Source organism: Kogia breviceps, chromosome 1 (assembly GCF_026419965.1).
Source record: "Kogia breviceps isolate mKogBre1 chromosome 1, mKogBre1 haplotype 1, whole genome shotgun sequence".
Taxonomy (NCBI): domain Eukaryota; kingdom Metazoa; phylum Chordata; class Mammalia; order Artiodactyla; family Physeteridae; genus Kogia; species Kogia breviceps.
Genome location: NC_081310.1, coordinates 197,981,860 through 198,009,260, shown reverse-complemented (window position 1 = coordinate 198,009,260; position 27,401 = coordinate 197,981,860). Strand labels below are relative to the sequence as shown.

General features: G+C 56.7%; 1 protein-coding gene across 1 annotated transcript in view; it reads right to left on the bottom strand.

Annotated features, from left to right (window-relative positions):
• Positions 1-26,851, bottom strand: part of ACOT7 (acyl-CoA thioesterase 7) — an 88,728-nt gene extending 61,877 nt beyond the window's left edge. The window contains exons 1-4 of the mRNA XM_059039627.2: positions 26,648-26,851; positions 11,743-11,860; positions 4,873-5,029; positions 872-963 (exon numbers count right to left, since the gene is read on the bottom strand). Coding sequence (XP_058895610.1) covers positions 872-963; positions 4,873-5,029; positions 11,743-11,860; positions 26,648-26,694 — 414 coding nt within the window. The 5' untranslated portion in view covers positions 26,695-26,851. The remainder of the gene's footprint in view (positions 1-871; positions 964-4,872; positions 5,030-11,742; positions 11,861-26,647) is intronic.
• Between the last annotated feature and the right edge of the window lie 550 nt (positions 26,852-27,401).

Genomic DNA, 27,401 nt, shown 5'->3' with positions numbered 1-27,401 from the left:
AATATAATTTTTTTAAAAAAAGTTTCTTGGGCTTCCCTGGTGGCGCAGTGGTTGAGAGTCCACCTGCCGATGCAGGGGACGCAGGTTCGTGCCCCGGTCCGGGAAGATCCCACGTGCCACGGAGCGGCTGGGCCCGTGAGCCATGGACGCTGCGCCTGCGCGTCCGGAGCCTGTGCTCCACAATGGGAGAGTCCACAGCAGTGAGAGGCCCGCGTACCGCAAAAAAAAAAAAAAAAAAGGTTTCTTCTACAGACATCTCGACCACGGAAAAATGCTCCCTGAGAGCAGACACTGCTAAGCCAGGCCCTCACAGGGGTTAGAGCAGAGAGCCAGGCCTCCAGGGAGAGCCGCTCAGGCGTGTCCTCGGGACATCCAGGGCCAGGGGAGCCACACGAGGAGGAGGGGGGTGCCTTAGGGAAGGAGCTAAATCCCTCTATCGGCCCAATGTGCCCCCTCCAAACGCCTGCCCCCCGAGCCTGCCTGCAGCGCGGACCCCGGGAGTGAACATGGCCAAGTCTCTTCACCCAGAGAGGCCTCTGTCCACAGCAAAACCAAAATGAGAGAAACCAAGGCAGGAAGCGGACGCGGCAGGAGAAGAGAGCGGGGCTGAAGCAGAGATGTCCCAGCCTGCGCCCTCAGGACTGGACGCCCGGCACAGCCCAGTCACCCGCCTTCCCTCTGGCCAGGCTCCTCCGGGAGGGGTGTCCGCGGGGCCCAGGCCAGCCCCCACCGGCATTCCCAGCAGGAAGGATCCCAGGAGGGACGCTCCTTCCCATCGCGCCTCCTGCTGCGGCCCCGCCCCACCCGATGCTGCTCTCCTAGGACCCGGGCCCCTGCTGCCCACCCGGAGAAGTGGGAGGGGCCTCCTTACCACCACCGGAGGCACCTCCAGGACCTTGTCCACGTTCTTCAGCGACAGGGGCACGTACCACAGGGTGGCCTTATTGGTCAGCTTTTTGGTACCTTCAGAGAAGACAGACACGTGAGTGATGGCTGGGAGCCAGCAGGGCACCGGGCACAGGGCAGGCAAGGCCGATGCCACCTCTGGCCCCCACCCCCGAGGCCTTCTTCAGCCGCGAGGTGCACGTGTGGGCACAGAGTGGGGAGAGGTGTGGCCCCCAGCCTGGGGACCCCCAACGCCAGCATGCTGCCCCCACCCTGAGGCTGCTGGAAAGACTGCAGGTCACGCGGTCTAAGCCTGGGGGGCCTGGGCCTGTCGGCTTTCTAGCACTTTCTAACTCGGAAGGCCAAGTTAGAAAATGGAGGGCACCGACTCCAGGCAGGCCTCCCGGGAGCCTCCGGAGCGAGAGGGAGGGAAGGGCTGTGGGGAGGGGCAGACTGGCCACCAAGAAGAGCTCCGGCTGGACAGGAAGCAGCTCATGGACCGGAGATTGGGGGGGTGGGGTGGAGGCAGAGCCCACCCAGGCAGCGGGGCCACAGCCCAGAGCACGGCCGTGGCGTCGGCTCATCACAGCTCCCGCCCCCCCGCAGCCCCGCCCTTCCAGGTGGGAGGCACCACACCAGACACTTTTGCTGCTGGTGACTCAGCGCTCCAATGCAGAAGCTTCCGTATGGGGGCTGGGAGAGGGCGGTGGGCTGCTGGCTTCTGCTCTGGGCTGAAGGACGGGAAACAGAACCTTCTTTCGGGCGCTGAGCCCAGCCTCGGGGCAGAGTGGTGCCGTCAGGGCGGGAGGCCTGTCTGGGCTGAAAACCAAGGGCCAAAAGAGCCTCGAGATCACTTGGTCCACACCCCTCACTTGTACAGGAGGAGCTTGAAGCCCAGAGAGGTCAAGGGGATAGCCTAGGCTCACAGAGCAACTCGACGCCATTCTGAGTACAGACCCGGACCTCCCAGGTCCCAGTAATTTCAGAGTAGTGTTTGCAAGGATGCCTTTTAAAAGTTGCCTCTTCGACACGGACGATTCCTAATGCAGCGGCGGACAGGAGAACTGCAGGACAGAGAGAGGAAGTGGAGAAGCAAGGAGCAGCCCGGGGCCGGGCGGCTTGCCCTAAAGCCCCCCTCAGCAACTCACTTCCTACCAGTTCCTTCTGACCTGCCTTCCCAAGGCGAACCTGGGGCTTCAGTTTCCTCCCCTTAAACGTAGCCCCAAGGGCCAAGCCAAGCCCTGGCGGGTCAATTAGAAAGAGGGTGAGGCCCCTGGCGCCCAGGCCTGCTCCTCTCGCCAGGATGTCCGCCGCCCGCCCGGGCTCCACGGCACCACCAGGACCACAGGCAAATAACATGGAAGAATATCTTCACTGCACTTTGACTGAGAGTGAATCTGACAACCTGCTTTGGGGAATAAAGATTTCCTGTTGGACTCACAGCTAGAGCCGGCCTGACAAGCTGGTTTCCATGGAAACCCCAAGAGGCCCTCCTCCAGACCCAAATGAACACCGTGAAGCAAATGAGGCAAAACACGCTAATTGTACTTTATCATTTAATAAAACCATCAAAAGACAAATGCAGCGCTAAAAACATCCATTCTGAAGTCTTGAGAGCTCCCAGCTATTTTCTGGAGTGATTCGCAGCAAATCACATCCCAGTTAGCTTAATATTTTGACAGTTGCCGGAGATGAAGGAGCAAAGGTTTGCTGGTCGCCTGCCTGGTCGCGGGGTCGCCCGGCTGCCTCACGACAGGCTGCGAGGCCCCGAGCAAGGGGTATGCACAGAACGGGGGTCTCGAAACACGGAGACGGCACACGAACAGCTTCAGGGTTCAGCCTGGTCTCCCCACCTGTCCGAGTCCACCCGCCCGCCCGGCCCGTGTTCACAGAGCACCTGCTGGGCGGCCCTGCCCCGGAACCAGGCGGCCGCATGGCCTGCCCTCGTAGGGCTCCCATCCTCGTGGACATGCGGGCAGAGATGCATCAAGACAGGAAGGCCTCGAGACACGGGGTCCCAGAGTAAAAGAGACTCACACCGATCCAAACATGGAAAGATGGAGAGAGTTTGTGAGATGCACAGACGCGGTGCTGAGACCCAGAGAGGGGCACCCGGATGTGAGAGTAAGGGAGGGGGCGCCCGGCCCTTCAGCAGGGGCTCCAGGGCAAGGCGGGCGAGGTGACTGAGACGTGTAGAGAAGACACAGCCCCAGGGCTCCAGGTCTCGCCGTCCCCATCCTGTGATCCGGCCCTGGGGTCTTCCCGGGGCCTCGCCCACCCCCCACCCCCCAGCCCACCCCCGTCTCAAAAGGCTGGGCAGTGCCGGCCGGCGCCCTCCTCCTCTGAGCTCGGTCCCTCTTGTGTGCACAACGCCCGCCCGCCGTCCCGGGAGCCCGTGCTCATCTCAGCCACTTTACTCCTTCTCGGGGCAGCTCAGGCTCTGCGTGTCCATCCTTCAGGGTCAGGGCAGCTGGGGACACTGGAGGGTGCAGAGCATCCTGACTGCAGGGCGGGGGCTGTCATCTCGCCACCACAGCTCTGGGCAAGCGCTGCCTGCCTCCTGCCCACTCCTGCCCCCAGAGGGGGGATCCCACGGAAAGTGGGCTGGAGCACATCCTCGTAGACAAGGCCCTCTGCCCGCTTCCGCTCAGCGCCGAGGCCCAAATCTTCCTGACTCCTCCACTCCTTCCTGCATTCGCTCATCAGCGACTGAGTCCGCGGCTGTCGTGAGCCAACGGGAGAGCACGGCCATTTCCCCTCTTGTGTCAGCAGCAGGGAGGCTCAACCCCCAGCACAGCCCAGGAGAGCAGGGCTGGGTCACGTGGAGGGGGGAGGGCGGGAGGGGGGGAGGGCGGAGGAGGGAGGAGGGAGGGGCCCGCCCCGCAATGGGCCTCCTCCCAGTGGGCTGCCAGCCCCAATGTGGGAAGTCAGGGCCAGAGGACCCCTTTCTGTACCACAGCCTGAGACCAGCATCCAAGGTCCCTTCGATGCCAGAGCTGCCTGCCAAATACCGGGCTCAGGCCACAGACACAGGACATGGGGCACAAGCCCTCTGACCGCTCCCCACCCACACCCCCCGCCCCAGGCCGTGGCTCAGCTAAATCGTTCACTGTGCAGTGGCTGGGCCTGCTGCGGTCACTGCAATGCTCCAGATGAATAACTGAGCCCCTGGCCCGTGTCGGGGAGAAGCCTGGAGCCCCTTAAAGATCTCTGAGCACAGAGCTCGGCAGGCAGCCACGGCCGAGGAGGCACAAGGACCCAGGCAGCTCCTTCCTCTAGAAGGAGCACGGACTCTCCTCTGGGTGAGACAGCGGGTGGCCTGGGAAGAGGCAGAGCGCAGTGAGAGGCCCAAGGGGCCTGCTTCCCTCATCAGCATCTCCGTTATAAAAAGCAGCTGACTGTGAACGAAGCCACACTCCCCTGCAGTGCCCAGTGGGAGGGTGAGAAGGGGTTTCCATGGTTACCACACCGAGGAAGAGAATATCCAGATCAAAGCAGAGTCAAAGGTTCGCCCAGGGAGCTCCAGCCTAGGCCTGGCTGGCGGGGGCCCAGGGGCGCGAAGCAGAAGCCAGGGCAGCGTCTTCCACGGGGCAGCAGCTCCACCGTGCAGGGAAGGGCAAGGCTGGGGGGCTGGGGAGACGGCAGGGGGGCCGGAGGGTGGCATGTGCCCTCCCAGCCCGCTCCCACCCTTCTGCCCAGACCAGCTGGCCGCCAGGCCCCTCCCTCCCCAGGAAGGCAGGGGGGCCGTACCCTGGGCTCGTTGCCTAACTCGTCTGCGCCCCCGTTTCCCCGTCTGCAAACAAAGCGAGGACGGCAGAAGTCCCTGCTCACAGGTGGCGGTGGAAATGCGGGGAGGTCACCCACAGGCAGTGTTAGGACCATCCAGGGGCAGCCAGCCCTCACTGGACGTGGGCTGCGGCTGCTGCCTTACTGCTCCTGTCACCGTCGTTCCCGACCCCACACGCGGGCGCAGCAAGAGGAAGTTACCTGTGAGGATGTTTTCGGACATCACGTGCACCTGGACCTCCACCGAATGCTTGGAGGTGTAGGTGATCTCCGCGCTGACGTGGGCCACCTCGCCGATGCACATGGGCGACAGGAAGTCCGTGCGCTCCACCTGGGCCAGGGCGGCCACACAGCACTCCTGCAAAGACCAGAGGCAGGTCAGCCTCCCACGAGCCCCCGCCCTGGACACGCTCTCCCAAAACGGCCCCTGGTTTTCTCCCCACTGGTAAAGTAACTCAAGTTATTGCCACCACACACTTCTACGTGCAAAACCAGGAAATGAAGCACCGCCCGAGGGCAACACGGCAAAGCAGCTGATCCAGGCGATTCTGAGTGGTGGGGTGCCGAGCGGCCTGTTTCCTTTTTCTGACTTTTCTACAAAAGATACGTATTACTTGTATAATGAAACGTGAAAAAAGGCATACATACTTATTATGGAAAATCTGGGAAGTACAGAAAAGGAGGCAGAGGAGGGAAGCTCACGCCTCCCATCCGGAGATAACTATGGTTTCTATTTTGGGATCTTTCTTTCCAGGCTTCTTGCCCCAAGAACAGGGTTTTTACTGGTTCACTTGTTTGGCTGTCGGGCTCCTTGTTTTGCAGTCTTAGTCATAGATAGTTGTCACTTACAGTCGTGTATAGTTGTCATATATAGTCTTACGTAGCTGTGCAAGCACTAAATATACACTTTCACAGTCTGCTTTTTTCACTCAACAGGAGGAAAAATAACCTGCCCGTGTTATGACAAGCTCTTAGCAATCACAGTTCTTTTTAAAGGTTATTTATCCTTCAAATAGGTAACTCATTCTCATGACTCAAAATTCAAAATTCAAAAGGAACAAAAGGGTATATGTCCCCGGCCACCCAGGACCGCTTGGTAACTGGATGGACGCAGCCAGTCAGCACGTGCACATGGGGTCCAGCTGGATCCACTTGGGAGCTCACATTCTATGAAAGTTCTTCTCTTGACACTTTCTACGACTGCCACTTCACAACACTCCGTCGCAAAGATATTTCTTAACGGCCAAATATTCTTCTCTTGCTAGATTTGTATCAGCCCTCAGTTGTCTCTTATTATAAATAACCCTGTGATGAGGGCCCTTTTAGTTGAGTCATTTTCAGTACTGGGGATGGTTTCCTGGGAGGAAGGGACAAACGTTTCGGTATGTGTTCCCGACGTGCTTCTCGGTAGGGCAGAGTGCTTGACGTGGCCCCCGCACTCCCACACCAGCACTGAAAATCAGCTTTTTTTTTTACGTTTAGTTTTTATTGAGGTAACATTGGTTTATATCATTGTGTAAGTTTCCTGTGTAACAACGTTGTATTTCTACTGTATACACTACAGCGTGCTCACCACCAAAAGTACAGTTTCCATCCGTCACCAGTCGATTCCTTTACCCATTTTGCCCCTGGGCCACTCCCCCACCCCACCCCTTCCCCTCTGCTAACCACTGCCTTGTTCTATCTGTGCGTTTTTGGTTTGTTCGTTTATTATTTTGTCTTTTATATTCTACCTATGAACAAAATCATCACGTATTTGTTTTTCTCCATCTGACTTATTTCACTTAGAATCATTCCCTCAAGGACCACACATGTTGCCACAAATGGCAACATTTCATCTTTTTTTTTTTACCTCTGAGTAACATTCCATTGTGTGTGTGTGTGTGCGTATACCATAATTTATTTATCCACTCATCCATCAATGGACCCTCAGGTTATCCCATGTCTTGGCTGCTGTAAATAATGCTGCCATGAACACAGGGGTGCCCATACCACTTCGTATTCGTGTTTTCATTTTCTTTGGATACATTTTCAGAAGCGGAATAGCTGGATCATATGGCAACTCTATTTCTAGTTTTTGAGGAACCTCCAGGCTGTTTTCCACAGTGGCCGCACCAGTTTACATTCCCACCAACAGTGCATGAGGACCCCTTTTTCTCCACACCTTCACCAACACTGGTTATCTGTTGTCTTTTTGATAACAGCCATCCTGGCAGGTGTGAAGGGGTATCTCACTGTGGTTCTGATCTGCATTTCCCCGATGGTCAGTGATGTTGAGCATCCTTTCATGTGCCTGTTGGCCGTCTGTGTGTCTTCTTTGGAGAAGTGTCTAGTCAGTTCCTCTGCCCATTTTTTAATCGGGTTGTTTATTTTCCGTTGTTGAGCTGTATGAATTCGTCATATTGTTATGGAATCAGCTCCCTTTTCATCCACGCTAACCGAATGACACAAAAGACAATCTTATGTGTGAGCCACGGGACCGTGGATCTTCACTGCCAAACACAGCACCTGGCACTTTTTTCACTTTCTACCAGAAACCAATCAGGGATTTTAGGGCACTGGACAGCACGGGTACCCCTGGGCTGGGTGGGGAGCAGGGAGCAGGAGACGGGCCCACTCTCGAGGGCCTGTCGGGGCCGTGCCAGCGCTGGGCTTCACTTTTCCAGCTGGTCCTCACAGCACCGCTCCTGCAGGGGTTGGAGATATTACACTTGTAGGTGACAGTCAGTTCAAGCTCTGGCATGTCTGCACTCTTCCCACGGGCCACCTGCCACCACCTGTGGCACCAACACACAGCTCTCCCACCTGCGCGAGAACTCACCTGACATCTGGCAAACATGCAAATTTCCTGACCCGCCCCAAACCCGCAGAACCTGCCTCTTTGGAGGGACCCTGGGGACCTCCATCTTCACCCCTTCCCCGGAGATCCTCAGACACACGGGGTTCCTCTGATGGTTTCTGTTCCTATAAATGTCCTGGAATCAGCTCTCAACGCAGCAGAGCACGAGTTGAGCAAGCAAGCGCAGCTTGTGGCATCCCCCCTCTTATTTGCCGGGGCCCTGTCCCCCCACCCCTGCCCCACACAGACGTGTCACCCCTGAAGCTAAAACAACGCGAGGGAATTGCTGGGCGTCACCCCGAGTACATTTGTGTGGCTACAGCTCCACCCACTGGCAGAAATCTGGAAAGGCAAGTGCGAAGCGAGGTGGGCAAGAATTCGGGGTCAGCCTCTGGGCCACTTCTGGAACTATCCAAGCTCCGCCTGCAAGACCCAAAACGAAATAAAGCAGCTGTCTCTGTTGAAGGGTGGCTAAACTACGGAATGGATATGTCCTCACACAGGTAATACTCCTATACGTTAATATTTTTAATGGAAATGCAGCTTGTTTCTTGTCCCTTTAAACACCTGAGCCTTAGATGGACTCCAGCTTTTTTAAGGCTACAGAGGCGTTCCTTCACTTGTGGCGCTATCTATGGAGCCAGGCCCTGCACTCGGTGCCTGCCCCTGGCCTGGGGTCTGGTTGGGGGAAGGATGACAGATAAGCACGTGGCAGGTGCTCTGCAGAATGCAGTGTGAGGTGTGGGGTGTGGGGTGTGGGAAGTGGGGTGCAGGTGCCGATGTGGGAGGGGCAGCTGCAGGTGAGGGACTGCGACCTGGATGCTGAGGTGTCAGGCAGGAGAAGGTGTGGGGTGCAGACACCCCGGGCGGGGGGGGGGGCAGGGCAACCCCGGGGGAGCTGGAGGCTGCTGCTGAATCCATGTCCAGCTGGGTGTGGACGGCACAGGCTGGGACCCAGGCAGCTCCAGCTTGACTGGGCGCTGTCGTTTCCTGAGACCTAGCGGGCCACCCCAGGCACTCCATAAAGACCTGTGTGACCCAGAAATTCAAAACACAGGCTGACAAATGTTTATTCAGTGTGAGCAACTCCGAGCTGTAGGTGTCTGTGGCTCCCAGCGGCTCAGACACACCCGTAAGTCCCTGCCTCGGGCGTGAAGTAGGAGGAGCAGCCCCGGCCCGGGAAGCAGCCGTGAGGGTTCTGACGGGCACCTAGCCCAAGAAGCGCCCTCTGCCGTGCTCCCGAAGGCAGCCTGAGTTGCACTGCCCATGGGGCACCGATGCCTGGAAAACCACAGGGCTGGGCTCCTGAGGGGCCATGGGGCTTTGAGCCGGGACGGCAGCTTCAGAAGCAGAGCCAGAGAAAACAGGTCTGCGCCCTGGACTCAAATCCCAGCTCTGGCACTAGCTCTTGACCTGGTCCCTCTGCAAAATACAGATAATAAATGGTACCGGTGCCGGCCGCCAGGATTCAAGTGGGTGCTGTGTGCAGAGGAGGGGTGGGCTGCCCTGCTCTCACAGAAATGTAGGGATCAAGGTCCAGAAAGTGTTAACTCTTACTGCTCTTGTTATTTGAGCTGCACCTGCCCCCTCACCCACCCAGGCCCTCTCGGCTGATGCCCACTCAGAGGATGCGGCTCTGTGGCCTTCGGGAGCCACATGACTTTTCCAGGCCTCCGTTTCCCCACTTGCAAAACGGGGTTAAGGAGATTCCCCAGGTAAGGAAGGTCAAGCACGCAGTGCGGCCACCGGTGCATCGTAAGTGTGCATCCAACAGAAGCTCTCCACAGACAACTACTCCAGACACACAGCTAATGGGAGCCCACTGCGTTCCAGACCTTGGCCTAGATGCTAAGGGAATCCAGCAGGGAAGTGATGGGCAAAAGTCCTTGCCCTGGTGGGGCTTACATTCTAGTGGGGGAAGCAGCCCTGAGCTAAATGAGCAAAGCACAGTGTGCCAGGAGGGACAGTGCTGTGGACAAGAGCTGGGAGCAGTGAGGGAGCCGGTCGTCGGGGACGTGAAGATCGTATTTACGCAGAGACTGGAAGGAAGGGGGAGCCACGTGGGTCTCTGGGGGAAGAGCGGTCCAGGAAGGGGAAAGGGCCAGTGCAAAGGCCCTGGGGCAGGAACGCTGGCGTGGCCCAGGGGCGTGACGAGGACAAGGAGTAGGAGCCGTGCCCTGACTTCACACAGGACGGGTTTCTCTGGCTGCTGCTGGAGAGCAGACAAGGGGCAGGGAGGCCTGTTAGGAAGCTGTTTAGGCAATCTGGGCAGGAAGCGACAGTGGCTCGGCCCAGATGGCGGTGGGGCTGGTGTGAAGTGCTCGGACCTGGAACTATCCACAAGGTAAAGCTGATAGGACTGGATGCCAGGGTCCACAGGTGGGAGGAAGAGGGAGTCAGCGGAGGCTCCAGAGGTCATTTACTGAGCAGAGGGAGGCCGTGGGAGAAGCAGCCTGGGAGCGGGCCCCGAGTGTGTTTGGGGGCCCATCCAGGTCAAGGGCTGATTAAGCATCCGGGGGAGCCAGCCAAGAGGCACCAGCTGGACAGAGGACCTCGGGGCTGTGTCGTGGTACTAAAGCCACAGGCTGGATGAGACCACCAAGGGAGCGTGGATGGCAGTGCCCCTGGCCCACCCAGAGTCCCAGCAGAGCCATTCAGAGGCCAGCCTCAGCCCCCTGGAGCTGCCTGGGGCTCACGCCCCCTTCCTGAGTCTGGGATTCCAGATTGCTATCCTGGGGCCACCAGCCCAGAGGCCACCTCCCAGCCAACAGGTCAGACCTGCACCCCAGGCTCACTCTGGGGAAGGAGTGAGAACGAACAGGGATTCAAAGCACAGGCTCAAGACCCAGATCAACCACCCACCTCCCCATGTGGTCTCGGCAAGTATCCAAGCTCTCTGGACCTCAGCTTCCTCATCTGTGCAGTGGGGATAATACAATAACCACCTTGACCTCTAAGGGGTGTCATGAGGACGACACAAACTAAATGCTACAGAGCTTTGCAAAACCCTAGGTGGTCACTGAACCCTGGCGCTTACCAGGGCATTGTCACCCACTTGGCCACCCGAGCCCCTCCTCCCCCCTCCCCAGTCCTGGGTCTCTTCCTTCCCAGCGCCCAGCCTCTCTTGCCAGGCCTGGCTGGGATCCTCACCGTCTCCCTCTCGGAGGGTCAACCAGGGGCCTGGCCCCCACCTCAGCCCCGGCCCCTCGGGCTCAAGACTGTCCTCACAGCCACCAGAGGGCGCTCTCTGAACGTGGCCGGGTTTGCCCCAGAACTTCGAGGGCGAACTCTTAGCAGGCGGAAGAGCCCCTTCCTCTCATGGAGGGCCCCCAGCCAACCCACTCCCACTCCTCCCCAGGCGGAGGCCCCCAGGCCCACGTCCACCCACACACACTCGCCCCAGCCCGGCTCATTCTACACACATACGCACGCGCACACAGTCTGCACGGGCGTGGAGCTGGCCTCTGGGCCTGGGGGACACTGACACAGCAAGTGGCTATTAGCCGAGGCCCCCAGGTGCCCAAGGCCTCAGGCTTCCTTGGAGTCGCTTCCGTGCCTGCCTGGTGCCGGGTTGGCAGCTGGGGCACAAGACTGACTCCTTCCCCCAGCACCCGAGGGGGGGCTTCAGGGAGAACGGCAGGTCCCACAGGCCTGGGGGCCGGGCAGGAGATGATGGGCCGCAGCTGCCCTGAAGCCTAAAGCCACCAGCCTGGCCCTGTCTGGGCGGCGGGAGGAGAGCCGGCACCACAGCAGGAGTCTGTGCTGGCCTGTGCGGCCTGGAAGCCACCAAGGGGAGAGCCCAGACTTGCCTGTGGACCCAGGGTCAGTGGAGCAGGGGAGGGATCCGGGTCCGGGCGGTGTGACACCCAGGATTAACTGCCACCCATGCAGGCTCTGGGGGGGCTGGGCCCCCAGGGGCTCAGGAAGCTGACTCTCCCTGAACACAGGGGGAGGGGCTGGAAAGGTGGCTCTGTCAGCTGGCAGCTCTCAGCTTAGTCTCTGGAGGTCCCCACCCCTCCTCGCTGAGCCCCAAACCAACTGCCAACCCAAGGGGTCCCCAGTCTAGGGCCAGAGCTTCCCAAAACCTCCAAGGCCCGGGAACCGGGGTGGGGAAGGCTCCAGGCCTGGCCTCCACCCAGACCCCCTTCCTGACCCGACAGTGGGCAGGGGTGTGGCACCGCCAGAGGGGACGCTGGGCCCCCAGGGCCCGGGGTCTTCCACGGGACGCTCACCCCATTCTGGCTGTTGCAGTGCCGGGTGCTGATGATGGCCCCTGCCTCCTCGATCATCTTCAGGATGGTTCCTCCGTGGACGTTGCCGGCCACGTTGGCATCATCTGGCCGCATGATCCTGGGGGGTGGGGGGAAGCAGCAGGGTGAGCCTCGGGAAGGACGTCACTCGTGAACAGCAGCAACCCCAGGGGGGGCAGAAGGTCCTCCGAAGGGCCCGATGGCTCCCAGAGAAGGAAACAGAAGTTCCCGAGTGTTTGCTCAGGGTGGGTGCTGATCTGTCAGCCAGACAAGGGGCTGCAGGGTCGTGTTTCCACGTGTTTCCACCTTCCTGCCCTAGGGCCGCAGGCACCCGGCCTGGCAGGTACCAGGAAGGGCGGGTGGCGGGGACCTTCCGCAAAGGCCGTGAGTGTGGCAGCAAGGCGACCCGGCTGTGGGGTGCCCAGCGCACCTGCCCCTCCTGGCTTCCAGGACTGCCGACGACCAGCAGAGCTGAACGACCACAAGGGCACAGGCTCTGACCCCTTGGAAAGCGGACAAATTCCCAGGACCACCACCTCCATCAGGAGTCCCAGGGGAGCTGGCCTCGTGCGGCCACAGACATTCTGAGAACTGGAAACAAGTCGCAGCGTCCAGACCCATCAGCAGGTGAATGCCCGCTCGCCACCTGCCTCTGGGCTCTGAGAAAGCACCAGAGGGGCCCGATTCCCTGGGATTGAGAGCTGGGAGCTCCCCAAGGTCAGGAAGGACTGAAATGCCACCCCATTTCCCCAAGAAGAAAAGCCCTGTCCTTGCCGTGGGCAGTGGGTAAGCCCCGTGAAATCCCCGGAGTCCCAACAAGCCAGCCTAGTGCCCCCACCTTGGGCAACCCCAGAGAGGCTGGCACTTTCCCAGACTCCAGTCTGGCTGATGAAATCTGCCTGCACCAGCCGCAGGCCCAGAGACGGGTACCAGGCAATGAGCAGGTATGCAGTTCCTGGGTGCCCAGCATCCCTGGGCCCACCCAGCCTGTTCCAACTCGCTGGCTAGCGTGGCCCCCAAGGCCGGATCCCCCACTCTGGGCCACGGAGCTCCACTGCCCTCCGGGTCTGGCTCCTTTCAGGCAGACTCGGAGATCGTTCCTGGCTCCCACTCTTACTAGCTGGGTGACCTGAGCAAAGCTGCCAAAACCCTCACTTCTCCACTTCCTTGTCTGTAAAAGAGGAACAACAGCACCGCATTTGATGGTGGGGAAGACTGAATCACTCGAGACAATGCAGATAAGAAGCTCCGTGGCTGTGCCTGGCACACGGTCAGACATAATCGTTCACCAGCACTTCTTCCCTCTTCTCTAAGTGTCAGCCAACTGACCGCAGGAAGGCTGGAGGCTCCAAGAAAGAGCCGTAGCTGCCATTTTCTGGAGCAAATGAGCATCGACATCCTGGGGTGACTGACAGGTGTCTGTACCTGTCGCCCATCCCCAAATGTCACCCCTTCATCCTGGGGTGCGGGCATTCAGGCCCCCTGCTTCTCGCCTGCATCACTGGCTCACCAAGCAGTGACCTGGGGAACCCCCAGAGCACAGGAAAGAAGCGTCACTTGGCTTCTCAAATTTTCATTTTAAAAGATTTTTGAATCAACTCAAAATAGATTAAAAACTTGCAAATAAGACCCCAAACCATAAAACTCCTAGGAGAAAACACAGGCTTTAGCGATGATTTTTTTTTAGATTTGACACGAAAAACAAAAGCAACAGAAGCAAAAATAAACAAGTGAGACTACATCAAACTAAAAAGCTTCTGCACAGCAAAGGAAGCCATCAGCAAAATGAAAAGATAACCTGTGGGCTGGGAGAAAACATTAATATCCAAAATACATAAAGAACTCATACAACTCACACAATAGCAAGACAAACAAACCACCCAATTGAAAAATGGGCAGAGGATCTGAATGGACATTTTTCCAAACAGGCACATGAAAAGATACTCAACATCATTAACCATCAGGGAAATGCAAATCAAAACCACAATGAGGGGACTTCCCTGGTGGTCCAGTGGTTAAGACTCTTCCCTTCCAAAGCAGGGCGTGTGGGTTCGATCCCTGGCCAGGCAGCTCAGATTCCATACGCCGCGTGGTGCGGCCAAAAAATAAAAACATTAAAAAAAAAACCCAACACAATGAGATTTCACCTCACACCTGTTAGAATGGCTATTAGCAAAAAGACAAGAAACAAGTGCCGGCAAGGATGTGGAGAAAAGGGAACCCTCGTGCACTGCTGACGGGAGTGTAAACTGATGCAGCCACTGTGGAAAACAACCTGGAGGCTCCTCAAAAAATTAAGACTGGGCTTCCCCGGTGGCGCAGTGGTTGGGAGTCCGCCTGCCGATGCGGGGGACGCGGGTTCGTGCCCCGGTCCGGGAAGATCCCACGTGCCGCGGAGCGGCTGGGCCCGTGAGCCGTGGCCGCTGAGCCTGCGCATCCGGAGCCTGTGCTCCGCAACGGGAGGGGCCGCGACAGTGAGAGGCCCGTGTACCACAAAAAAAAAAAAAAAAAAATTAAGACTAGAACTATCATATGATCCAGCAATCTCACTTCTGGGTATCAAGCTGAAGGAAATGAAATCACTCTCTTAAAGAGATATCTGCAGCCCCACATTCACTGTAGCATTATTTACAGTAGCCAAGACATGAAACAACCAAAGTGTCCACTGATGGATGAATGGATGAAGCAGACATGGGGTGTGTGTGTGTGGGTGTGTGTAATTCAGCCATAGAAAAGAAGGAAATCCTGCCATTTGCAACAACATGGAGAGACCTTGAAGGCAATTAAGCTCCATGAGATAAGTCAGACAGAAGAAGACAAAAACTAGATTTTACTTATATGTGGAATCTAAAAAGCCCAAACTCATAGATACAGAGAACAGACTGGTGGTTGCCAGAGGCCAGAGGGGTGCAGGGGGGATGGGTTAAAACAGGTGAAGGGGGTCAAAGGGTACAAACCTGCAGTTATAAAATAACTCATGGGGATGTAATGTACAGCATGGTGACTAAAGTTAACAACACTATGTCATATATTTGAAAGTTACCGAGAGAGTAGATCTCAAAAGTTCTCATCGCAAGAAACAAGAATTACAGCAAATGTGAGACGGTGGTTGTCAACTGAACGACTTACTGTGGTCATCACTCCACCACACACACGTATGCCAAGCCACCATGTTGTACAGTTTTATATGTCAATCATATATCCATAAAACTGAAAAAATAATTTAAAAACTTTTTTAAGTTTAAAAAATTCAAGCTTATACTAGAGTTGGGGGGGGTTTTTTTGGTTTTTTTTTTTTTTTTTTGCAGTACGCAGGCCTCTCACTGTTGCGGCCTCTCCCGTTGCGGAGCACAGGCTCCGGACGCGCAGGCGCAGCAGCCACGGCTCACGGGCCCAGCCGCTCTGCGGGATGTGGGATCTTCCCGGACCGGGGCACGAACCCATGTCCCCTGCATCCGCAGGCGGGCTCTCAACCACTGTGCCACCCGGGAAGCCCTAAATTGTTTTTTTTTTTTTAAGCTTGAGTTAAGAGGTAGCCAATTCAAATAACAAAACTGCTGTATCAGACTCTTTCCTTTGTATTTGTTTTCAACTTAGTAAAGACCAGACGGTGCATCTCTGCGTGTGGGAACCGGTGCCTGGTGGATGCCGAGGTGGGGTAAGGGCTGGATGGGGGTTCCAGACAGGTGAGGGCCGAAATGTTTTGACACCAGGAGTACCAGAGCCTGCCTCTGGTGGAGCCTGGTTCCTTTCTGTGGGTTTGCCTTTCCCGGTTTGTAAAGAGGGGCTGCCCATGTCAGGCTGGTGCAGAGGGATGCAGGGCCAGTGGGAGAAGTGAAGACAGAGGGCCCCAGGGTACAGGAGGAAGCGCTTGCATCCGGCAGGGCCCCGAGGAGGGTGGGACTGATAAGGAGGTGGCCTCTGAAATAGGAGAACAGGGGATGGCACGTGTGCCACCCTGCCACACGGGGGTCCCTGGGGACCCCACGCCATCAACATCCCACAGAGCCCCCGGGGCGCCTGGGCACTTAGGAGTAAATGCCAGGCGCTCCAGACTGCACACTCTCCAGCCCTCTCGTCCTGGTCACCCTGGGTCCTGCCCCAAGGACAGTCCTAACCCCCCAGGCCGGCCGGACACACAGGCAGGCGGCGCAGACACAAACCTTCCCCCGGGACCTGACCCTGACTCGGCTCTGCAGTTCCTGCAGACACAGGGCCTGGGCCAGAGCCCAGCTCACTCACCCCTTTCCTGTGGCCCCAGATCAAGACTCCTTCCCCATGGCCTCACCTGGCTCCTTCCTGGCCTCCATCCGCATGCTGAGCTGTGAGCCCACACCTGCCCGCCCTCCTTCCCTCCAAAGGGCTCAGGAGCTGCTGGGCAGGGCCCTCCTCAGCCCACCTTCCCCAGAGCTCCGCCCACGCCTGCCACCTCCAGGCAGGACCGGGAGGCACGAGGGCCGCCAGGAGAACACGTGTCCCCTCTGTGGAGCTTTTGTTTTCCCGCTTTTAGCAAAGACGTGGGTATGAAAGGTGCGTCACTATTAAAAAAGGAGAAAAGACAGCCCAGCAGACAGAGCACGATGCCACGCGCGCCTGCCCACGGGTGTCTGAGCAGGGACGCAGCGGGGCGGTACTGGGCACTCGCGCTGGCCGGCCGCGGCCGTGCAGGGGTCTGAGTCCAGGATGCCAAAGCTCTGGGTCTTCGAGAGAAGCTGGCCGTCCAGAGTCTAACGTGACATCTCCTGCTGTTTGACTGACCACGCCCGACTGAAATGTTTCAACCCCACGCAGGCCAGCTCGGGGGGGCGTGGTGGCGGGGGGGCAGAGCAGGTGGCCGGCCTGACCCAGTCCTGGCAGGAGACTCTGTGTGACCCGTTCTCCCTCCCACCTCTCTCTGCCCCTCTGCCCATGCCAACCTGCGACTCCCGCGCTCCTTGGACCCCAGAAACTTCAGAGGAAAGTGAAGGTCAGCCCAGGGAGCCCTTCCGGCTTCCTACCCCTCACGTCCTCTCGGCCGGCCGGTGGCACAGACACCGCCTCGTGAGCAGGCCCACACCCCGCGCGCCGCCCTCCCAGCAGCGGCGTCCCAATGTCACCATGTCCCCCACCGCCCCTCCCCTTCTTCTCCTGCCCCAGAGCACAGGGTGAGATGGCCAGGCCTGGGCCCATGGCTGACTGAAGTAGACACCACCCGGACCCCACTCCCCTCTGGAGCAGACACAAAGCTGAGGACAGAAGCGCGAAGGAAGCCGCACAGAGCCAGGTCAAGGAGTCACTCCCAGAAGGGGCAGCCACGCACCTGGACGCCGGGGACAACTTCGCAGAGGACGTGACACCTGGGCCAAGTCCCGGAGGGGGAGCAGGGCTGAGCCAGGGACAGGGGCAGGGGATGTTCCTAGAAGAGGGCACATCTCAGGGTAAGGCCCCAGCGCTGGGAGAGCTCGGTGGGTCCAGAAACAGATGACAACCCCCCAAAGCTAGCCAGCAGCCTGTGGGGGGATGGGGGTGAAGAGGGGAGCGGGACGACGGAGCTAGGAGCTTGTCACAAGGGCCTGGGGCTGGCTGGGGACAGCGTCTGGACTTGTCCTGGGAGACAGGGCGGCTTCGGTGAGACCGAGGAAGGGCTGCTATGTGGGGAGTCACTTGGGGACGAGGGGCGAGGGGGCTGCTTCGTCTGCCTCTTGCCTCCCAGCCCTAACCCACCGCCTATCCCACTGCCCCAAGAGTCCCTCCCTCTTCTTAAGCAGGAGTGCACTCCCCTGCTCAGACCCTCCAGGGCCCGTCCTACGGAATAAAGATTCAACATCCAACTCCCGGGACTGCCCCCCCGTGATCCAGTGACTCCTGTGCTTCCACCGCAGGGGGAGTGGGTTTGATCCCTGGTCAGCGAACTAAGATCCTGCATGCTGTGCGCGGTGGCCAGAAAAACAAAAGATTCAACTTCCTAGTGAGGCGTTTGAAGCCCTCAGGGATCTGGAACTTTCCTCTCCTGATCTCCCACTGCCCTGCAGGGCTCCACGCTGCACCTGCCCAGACCAGCGCTGCTGGCCAGGCACACCTGGACCTTCCCACCGCCCTGCCTGTGCCCACCTGTCCCGAGGGGCTCATGGATGAACCGGGAGCATGGCGTCCCGGAGGGCAACCTGGTGTCACCGTTATCCATCCAAACTCCAAATGCATAGGCTGCTCTAAGCCAGCCATTCCACTGAGAGGAATTCACCCTACAGATGTTTGCACACGTGATTAAACCAAGTGTGTTCAAGGTTACTCACTGCAAAGCTGTTTATCATGCAAAGACTGGCCGTGTCCTAAATGTCCACCAATAAGGGACTCAGATTAACTTACATCCACACAACACAAGAGTGCTCAGCCCCAAGCAGGAGGGACGAACGGTCTAGGAGAAGCACCGTTAGATGCAAAAAGGCAAAGCGCAGAATGATGGGAGCCAGGTGACGACACCCGCAGCCTCGTGCAGACCATCCCTGGAGGGAGGCCAGGGGAGCCCGGAGCTCCCATTGCCCCCGAGAGGGGAACTAGTGACTGGAGTCAGGGTGGGATGCTCTAAGGACAAAGAATACGATAAACTCAAAGGGCCAATATTGCCGGAACACTGTTACAGGACTCCCATCACTCTGTCACAATGGGACCATTGCCATGTCCCAGAGCCCTCCCCAAGCAACATGCCCTGTCCCTTTCCCATCCCATATAAGGAAAGACATTTACCCAGTTCTCCCCGCTCAGCACGCTGAAAGTATACATACTCTGCCCAGTCAGCAGACGACTCGCAGGTTCCCTGGCTATAAAAACAGAGAAGCAACCCACGCTCATTGTCAGCTCTCCCTGGCTACCAGGAAGTCGGCCCACTGTTCTTGCAGCGACCCTTCTCTTTAATAAACTCTTGTCTTCCTTACATTCTGCCTTGCGTCTGGAAATTCTTTTCCAACCTGCACTCAGATCACGACACGTAAATATCTCAGCATTCCCCTGGAAAGATAGAGACTCCATTTGAAAACAGAACCACAGGAATTCCCTGGCAGTCCAGTGGTTAGGACTCAGTGCTCTGACTCCTGGGGGCCCCGGGTTCGATCCCTCGTCAGGGAACTAAGATCCCACAAGCCGGGTGGTACGGCCAAAAAATAAAAATAAAAACAGAATCACAAAACAATTATCCCACCTAAAATACAAACTCCTTAATATAACTCTTTTCTAATTGGCTTTATTCAACAATTCGTGAATCGGGCAGCATCCCATCTAGCAAGCAGAAAGGAGCTCCTCTTTTTTTTTTTTTTTTTTAAAACTAACATTTATTTTTTTAAAAAATAAATTTATTTATTTATTTATTTTTGGCTGCTTTGGTTCTTCATTGTTGTGCACAGCTTTTTCTAGTTGTGGCGAGCGGGGCCTACACTTCGTTGCAGTGCATGGGCTTCTCATTGCGGTGGCTTCTCTTGTTGCGGAGCACAGGCTCTAGGCGCGCGGGCTTCAGTGGTTGTGGCACGCGGGCTCATTAGTTGTGGCTCGCGGGATCTAGAGCGCAGGCTCAGTAGTTGTGGTGCATGGGTTTAGCTGCTCCATGGCATGTGGGATCTTCCCAGACCAGGGCTCAAACCTGTGTCCCCTGCATTGGCAGGAGGATTCTTAACCACTGAGCAACCAGGGAAGCCCAGGAGCTCCTCTTAATATCATTAAATATCAAGTAAGCGTTCAAGTTTCCTCCATTACGTCCTAAATGTTTTGAAATCTGCAACTGTGAACTGTTTTCATAACTGCCCAAAGCTGGAAAGAACTCAAATGTTCACTGCCTGATAAAGAGATAATGAAGACTACTAGGCAACAACAGCAAGAATCACCGACACACACACACACACACACACACACGTGAAACTCACAAGCACTGTGCTGAGTCTATGACTCCATTGATGAAAACTTCTAGAAAAGGCAAAACTATAGTGACAGGAAGCAGACCTGTTTGCCAGGGGCCAGAGCTGGGAGGAAACCAACTGCAATGGGGCAGGAAGGCACTTTTTTTTTTAGAAATGTAATTAATTAATTTATCACTTATTTATTTATTTATTTTTGGCTGTGTTGGGTCTTGGTTGCTGCGCGTGGGCTTTCTCTAGTTGTGGCGAGCGGGGGTTACTCTTCATTGTGGTGCATGGGCTTCTCATTGCAGTGGCTTCTCTTGTTGTGGAGCACGGGCTCTAGGCTCTTGGGCTGCAGTAATGTGGCACGCGGGCTCAGTAGTTGTAGCTCACGGGCTTAGTTGCCCCACGACATGTGGGATCTTCCCGGACCAGGGATCAAACCTGTGTCTCCTGCATTGGCAGGCGGATTCTTAACCACTGTACCCCCAGGGAAGTCCCCAGGAAGGCACTTTTTGAGGTGATGGAAAAGTTCTATGTCACAACTGTGAACATTACACAGGTGTACACATTTGTCAAAAGTGAACTGCACATTAAAAATAGGTGCATTTTATGGCACATACATTATACCTCAGTAAAGCTTGTTTTTTAAAAAAGCATAACTACAATACAATTACCTCACCTTAAAAAAAAAGCAGGGGCAGAATTCCCTGGCGGTCCAGTGGTTAGGACTTCTCACTTCCACTGCAGGGGGCCCGGGTTCAATACCTAGAACCCTGGTCAGGGAACTAGTGAGGCAGGAGATAGATGGGCTCCAGGCTAGGCCTTTACAATTGGCCTCCTGTTTACTTTTCTTGGGGCAGGAAAAAGGTGGGCTTCAGGCTGGACACTTACAACTAGCCTCCTGTTTGCATTTCCTGGGACAGGAGACAGGTGGGCTCCAGGTTAGATATTTATGACCAGCCTCCTGTCTGCCCTTCGAGATAGAAATAATAAGAGGAACAGGGTAAATAGCTGGACTTTGTCTCCTGTGGACACTTTAAGATAACAGTCATGGCGGGAACAGAGAGGGGCTAAACTTTCTTGAGTAAAAGATCAAGACGTCTTATATTTCCCATCCTTGGGGCGAGGGAGACACTGCACCTGTTTAGAAAGGCTCCTTGGGGGTCAAAAATCACCCAGAACAGGTGATGCCAAGGCCCCCCATAGGCCTCTGGGCCAGAATCCATCTTAGAGAAAAGTTGTGCACACAGGTTGGGGAGGGTCCTAGGGCAGGGCAGGTGTGGAAAAAGAAACCAGATAACTGGCCAAAGGTAAACAAAGACCCGGAAGAACTGCCCCATGTAAATGACTTAACCGCCTCTTCACTGTTCCTCCTCATTAAGGGGGACGCCCCCACTCTTCCTCTCCGGGTGTGCGTCTCTGCCCTGCTTCTGTCTTAACTAAACAAACTGTTTCTCTGTGAGCTCTCCCACGAGTTGTGTTGTGTCTCTCATGATAAACTTTGTACCTGTTTTTACACTTTTCGCCTCCTTGAGAAATGCATTTTTCAGTGGGGGTAAGAGCCAGGGGAACTTTGCTTCTAGACTCTAGCCCCTGTTGAACTAGTGGCCAGGACTCCTGGTTTTCATCCAGGCTGCCCAGGTTCAATTCCTGGGCGGGGAACTAAGATCTCGCTTCAAGCCACCACTCACTGCTGCTGCCTCTCTGACATCACTAGGGTCCCGCAGGCCTCGTGGCAGGGCCAAAAAAACCACCAGAAATTCCTTAGTATCCCTAACTGTCAAGGGACTATTCACGTTTCCCCAAGTATCTCATAAATGTTTTAAAAACCTGCATTTTGGGGACTTCCCTGGTGGCTCAGTGGATGGGACTCCGCACTCCCAGTGCGGGGGACCCGGGTTCAATCCCTGGTCAGGGAACTAGATCCCACATGCATGCCACAACTGAGAGCTCACGTGCCACAACTAGGAACCCGCCTGCCACAACTAAGGAGCCCTTGAGTCACAAATAAGGAGCCCGCCTTCCACAACTAAGACCCAGTGCAAACAAATAAATAATTTTCTTTTTAAAAAAAATCTGCATGTTGTTGACTTTTCTACTGAAGCATAATTTGCATGCAGAAAATCAGTATTTATAATAAGCTTCCTCAGTTATTCAGATGTAGGTAGCCCACAGGCGGGGTGACCATATTATTTACCCACCTCCTCAGGATACCTCTGAGAGTGAAAGAAAGCGGACCGGGAGGTACAGGGCATAGTCACCCCAGGCTGGGCCCCACCCAGAGAAGCGCCACCCACAGGGGTAAGCAACTCCTGGCCTGACTGAAACCAGGGAGCTGGGAAGCAGTGGTGCCAAGGCGAGGGCGACGCCAGGCTGCCTGGCCCACTAACGGGGAGGCTGGACGGTGGGTGAGCACAGCCTGGCCCACCACCGGCTCCCTGGGCTGCAAAGACCGCATCTTCACCCACAGCTCCTGCATCTCCGCAGGAAGGGAGCCAGCACTGTGCATCGCGTTATGGAATGTGCCAGAATACTAACTCTGAGTGCTGTTTCTGTAACTCAGATTCTATGTTTTCACTGACTTCCCTGTAAACCCGAAGACAAAGCCCCAAAGAGAAAAAATTCCAAACGGGCATACCTTGAAGATAAAGCAAGTCACATGACTATTCTGGCTTTCCAGTGCATATAAAAGTTATGTTTACACTATTAAATGTGTAATAATTTTAAAAACACTTTATTTTATACCTATGACACGAGGAATACAGCCAATATTTTCTAGTAACTATAAATGGAGTATAACCTTTAAAAATTGTGAATTACTATATTGTATACCTGTAACTTATGTAATACTGTACAGCAACTATACGTCAATAAAAAAAATTTTTTAGTTAAAAACACTTTATCACCAAAACATGCTAACCATCACCTGATAACACAAAGTTGCCACAAACCTTCAATTTGTAAAAAAAAAAAAAAAAAAAAAAAAAAGCGATATATTCAAAGTGCAATGAAGTGAGACGCAATAAAACGAGGGTGTGCTTGTACAAAAATTCAAGTCCATGCCACTAATCTTTATTGGCACATCTACCAGATGCCAGGCACTTTGCTGGGCATTCATGGTACAGCAGTGAACAAAGCCATCCCTGAGCTGAAGACACTTCCTAGCGGATTTACACCTACAAGCAGGGCAAGCAAAAGGAAACTCTGCAGACCTCACACATCTACCTACAAAGGACTCCAGGGCATCTGCCCTGGGCCACGTACCTGCCAAGGTCCCCCTCCGTTAGCTCTGTTGTTGGGAGAGCTGCCTACAATCCCCAGAAAGCTTCGAAGCTTCCCTTAGGAAACCCTGCCCCTCCGAGGCCTACCAGGAATTCTGGTTTTTAAATTCCTCTACTTATTGCACTGTCCCATAAGGTAGCCACCTGCCACAGGAGGCCAGCCCGTATACATTTAAATAAATTTAAATGAATGCAATTAAAAATTCAGGGCTTCCCTGGTGGCGCAGTGGTTGAGAGTCCGCCTGCCAATGCAAGGGACACGGGCTCATGCCCCAGTCCGGGAAGATCCCACATGCCACGGAGCAGCTGGGCCTGTGAGCCATGGCCACTGAGCCTGCGCGTCCGGAGCCTGTGCTCTGCAACGGGAGAGGCCACAACAGTGAGAGGCCCGCGTGCCGCAAAAAAAAAAAAAAAAAAAAAAAAAAAATTCGGTTCCTCCATGTCTGACTGCGTTTCAGGCACTCATTGGCAACTTGTGGCTAGTGGCTAGCGTACTGGACAGCACAGACACGGAGCATCTCCATCACTGCAGAAAGATCTAGTGGACATGGACTCTCCACCAACCTGGTGTGGAACATGTCCTTCAACTTCACCGCGACCAACACCCAGGGGCCCCCACTAGGGGCCCACACTGATGCCATGATCCAGCCTCACAACCGGATGTGAACGTGAGACTGAGCAGTGGAAAAGCACGACAATGGAACACCGGACAGGGAACAGCCCACCAGCTGCCTTCGCTCCGTTGGCTGTCAGGGTCCGAGGCCACCCTAGGCCAAGTCTTTACCCTCTGAGAGCCTCATTTCCCCCGTTGGTAAAATAACAGAGCTAGGCTGGGGGTCCTAAGGGTCATTCTGATTCTGACATTCTAGAGTCCAACAGGGAAAAAAGCAATTTGCTAACGAAATGTGAACTAACATCGTTCAGAATAAACCAAAAGAAAAATGCTCTTCCGAGACTTTAAATGCTGTCCCAGAGCCTGCATCTGTAGGGCTCGACAAAAAGGAGGGACACGGGAATCCCCCGCAGTCCAGCAGTGGGACTCCACGCTGCCACCGCAGGGGGCACAGGAGGGTACGCACACCGCAGCTGTCTGGCTGTCCAAAGTTTGGGCTCTTAGGGGTAAACTCCCCCCTCTGTTTTCAACGGCCCAGCACCGTGCCAAAGGTGTTAATCCTCACAGCCACCATGAAACAGGCACTGTTATGATCTCCGACTCACAGACAAGAATCCTGAGGCCGAAAGCCCACGCCTGCAGGACGCAGAGCTGGGATTCGAACCTAGGCCCTTGGCTTCCTGGGCCCGGGTCCCACTTTTCAGACAAAAAGAGCGTCCGTTTACTTACAAGGTGCCAGCCATTCTGCCAGGCTCTAGATCCACTTTCTTTAGCACTCAGAACAACCCATGATAAAACGGGTCACAGAAAGTTAGGCAGCTTCCAAGGGGCAGAGGCCATATTCACACCCAGGCCTGGGACTGGAGAGCTGGCTCTGACCACTGCCCTCCCCAGACTTGAGGGCCCCTAGCCCTTCAACACCTCCTTCGGAACTGAGAGCATGGGACCCTCTTAATCGTCTAGGATGGTGGTGGGTGTGGCATCCTCTCCCTCCTAGACTGTGAACCTGCTAAGCTGGGGACTGAATTTTCCATGTCCGTGTCCCTCCCTCAGGGCACTTCACCCCTTGGAGGCGTCCAGCGAAGCTTGTTAAATTCATGGGCTGGGTTGCCCTAGGCCAGGAGGCTCCTCTTTCAACATGGGGTGTCAGCTCAGATGTCCTTAAAGGGCTCCCCACCCTGCTACATCCACTCCAGTGTCCTGGGGTTTCTCAGGGCCAAGTCGCTGTGCCCACGGGCCTCATCACAACCCCTCCAACTCCCTTGGGCAGTTGTGTTGGCCACCTGAGGCTCACCTCAGCCAGGTATCCTGCCCACGTGTCCCCAGTCAGAGACAATATGCCATTGTGAATATACGAGCTGCAGCCCAGCAAGCAAGCACCGTGGGTAGGAAGTATGCGCATACATGTGGACGTGTGCAGGCTGTCCAAAAGCCTATTAACTATGTTAGAGGCCGGTTTTTAAAAAGGTAATATGTATAGACGGGCTATTCATCATCCTGAGGAAGTAAATAAAAGCCCAGCCTTCCACGAGTAGATTGAAATCAGTATGTTCTTTTGTGGGGAACGCAGTGGAAAGAAAGTGGGTCTGGAGGCAGAAGACCCAACAGGAGCTGTGCTTCCCCACCCCCAGACCTGGGCCCTTGTGGCCGGATGACCTTACAGAGGCAATGGGTCTCCTGGGACCTCAGTTTCCTCTTCCCTGGCAAGAGTGGTGGGCTCCCTGCCATCCTCCCTCCCAGGAGTGCTGTGCAAACCAAGCGAGATGAGAGATGTTACGAGCCCTTAGCAAATCACGAACTGCAAGGTCACCCGGCCAATATGAGGCAGAGACCGATCCAAGGACCTGCTTCCAGGCCCGTCTGCCTCCCGATATCAGTTCCTTCTATTATTTTTGCCCTCGGAACCCGGAGTGGGTGGCGCCAAGATGGCCACCAATTACAAATCCATGGCGCAAGGCTCCCCCAAAGATTTCTTCTCCCTAGAAAAGTCAAAACTGACCTTGAGGTCAGGAAAGGACTTTGACGCAGTCAGAAGTGGAGGTGGGTTCAGGGCACCCCACGATCCAGCACTGTCTGCCCAGCCTCTGCCTATTCCGAGGAGATGTCACCATCCACAGGAAACTAACCTGGCTTGGACCCAAGGTCAGTGTGACGCCCGGTCTCCAAATCTGAGGCACCGGGCCCCAAACAGGAAGGCGGGGTCACTATCAACAGTGCATCAAGCAGCACAGGCCCTGTTGCAGGCCCCAGCGCCTGTTCGGCCTTGCCAGACTCCTCGCTCTTCCTTAGCTCAGGCTCCAATGCCACCATGCCTGCTTCCGTTCTTTCCGAGGGAATGGAAAGTAACCTTGAGGCTGCCCTCCCGCATCTGTCGGAAATGAGCCGGCTCGTGATCTCCGGCGTCCTCGGAGCCCTCTATATACCGGTGCCGGTGGCGGAAGGCAGGGATGGTCCCCTGACAAGAACAACCCCTTACCCCCTTTGTGTGAGATGCTTCCGGGCTCAATGGACCATCCTCTGTTCTTAGCCGTGAACTGTTAGAGGGGAAAGGTATTTACCGTTCTTCCTGTTTTCAGCCGCCTCCCGCCCAAAACCGCGGCAGGGCACTGAAAGGACCGCATATGTGCAGCCCCCGCCCACTCGGGCGCCCACCGATGGGCTCAACCGGCTCCGGCCGCCGCCCAGCGAGCGGGTTACCTGCGCCGCACATGTCGGGGGATCCGGTTGGCTTTGAACCACCGCCCGGATAACGACCCCGAATTAGAGGGCTCACTGGGACCTGGGCTGGGGCTCCGGGGCGCTCGGGCAACGGGCGGGGCGGGACGTGGTGGGGCTGCGCTCCGACCCCCGCCCGGGGAAGGGCGCCGCGCCGCTTCCTCGCGCAAACGGCCTGCGTGACCTCGGCGCCGCCCCGCAGATGCGCCGGAGGCCGGCGCGGCGGCGCGCGGGGAAGCTGCCGGATCTGCGGCAGCCAAGGCGCATCCCGGCCGCGGCGGGCGGGGTCCGGAGGCGACCGGCTCGGCGGGGGCGGCGACTGGGGAGGGCAGGGCGCGGGGCCGGTGGGGGTCGGCCAGGCCCGGGCGGCGACTCGGGGTCCTGGCCGCCCGCCCTCCGCGCGCCCCACTTACCGGCAGATCTGGATGGCGGACGGGGTCTCGGCGGCGGGGCCCGACATGGTGGCGGCGGCGGGAGCCTGAGGGAGCGCGCAGGTGTCTGGCAGGCCCGGCGCTGAATGAATTAGCCCGGGCGGTGCCGTAGAGGGGGAGGGGAGAGGCGGAGCCACTGCGCCGGAGAGGCGGGGCCTGTGCGCCGGCGGCGAATCGAACGCAGCCTCCTGCGAAGCCCCGCCCCTCGCACCCGTCCTCGTCCCGCCCCCGGGCCGGCGCCGGCTCCCCAGGCGTCCGGTTCTGGCGGCGGCGGGGCCGCCATGGGGCGCCGCTTCCAGAAGGTTCGGCGGCGGTTGGGCGGAGCCGGCGCGGGGCTGGGCGACCTCGAGGATCAGCCTCGCCCCGCGTGGCGCGTGTTTGTATGCGGCCTTTCCCTTTCCCGCTCCCGGCAGTTCGGGAGGCCGCGACCGGTACTCGCCTTCTCAGATCAGCCCTGAGAGGAAATTGGGGGCGGTTTCCCGTAAAGGAGCATTCATGGCCGAGCTGGGAGGCACGTGGGTGCACAAAACGTGGAGCCAGGAACCATCAGGCCTCAGCGAGTGTCTCTGCTGCAGGAACACGCAGCTGCTGGAGAGAAGCCAGGAACTGGGGTCCGTCTACACCGCCCGCTGTACACCACCTCTGGGTTGTTCCAAAAAGACTTCCTGAGAGTGCTGAGCGTTTGCTTGGGGGTGCGTGTCCTGCAGTGAGGAGCTCTAAAGATGCTGCTCTGTTC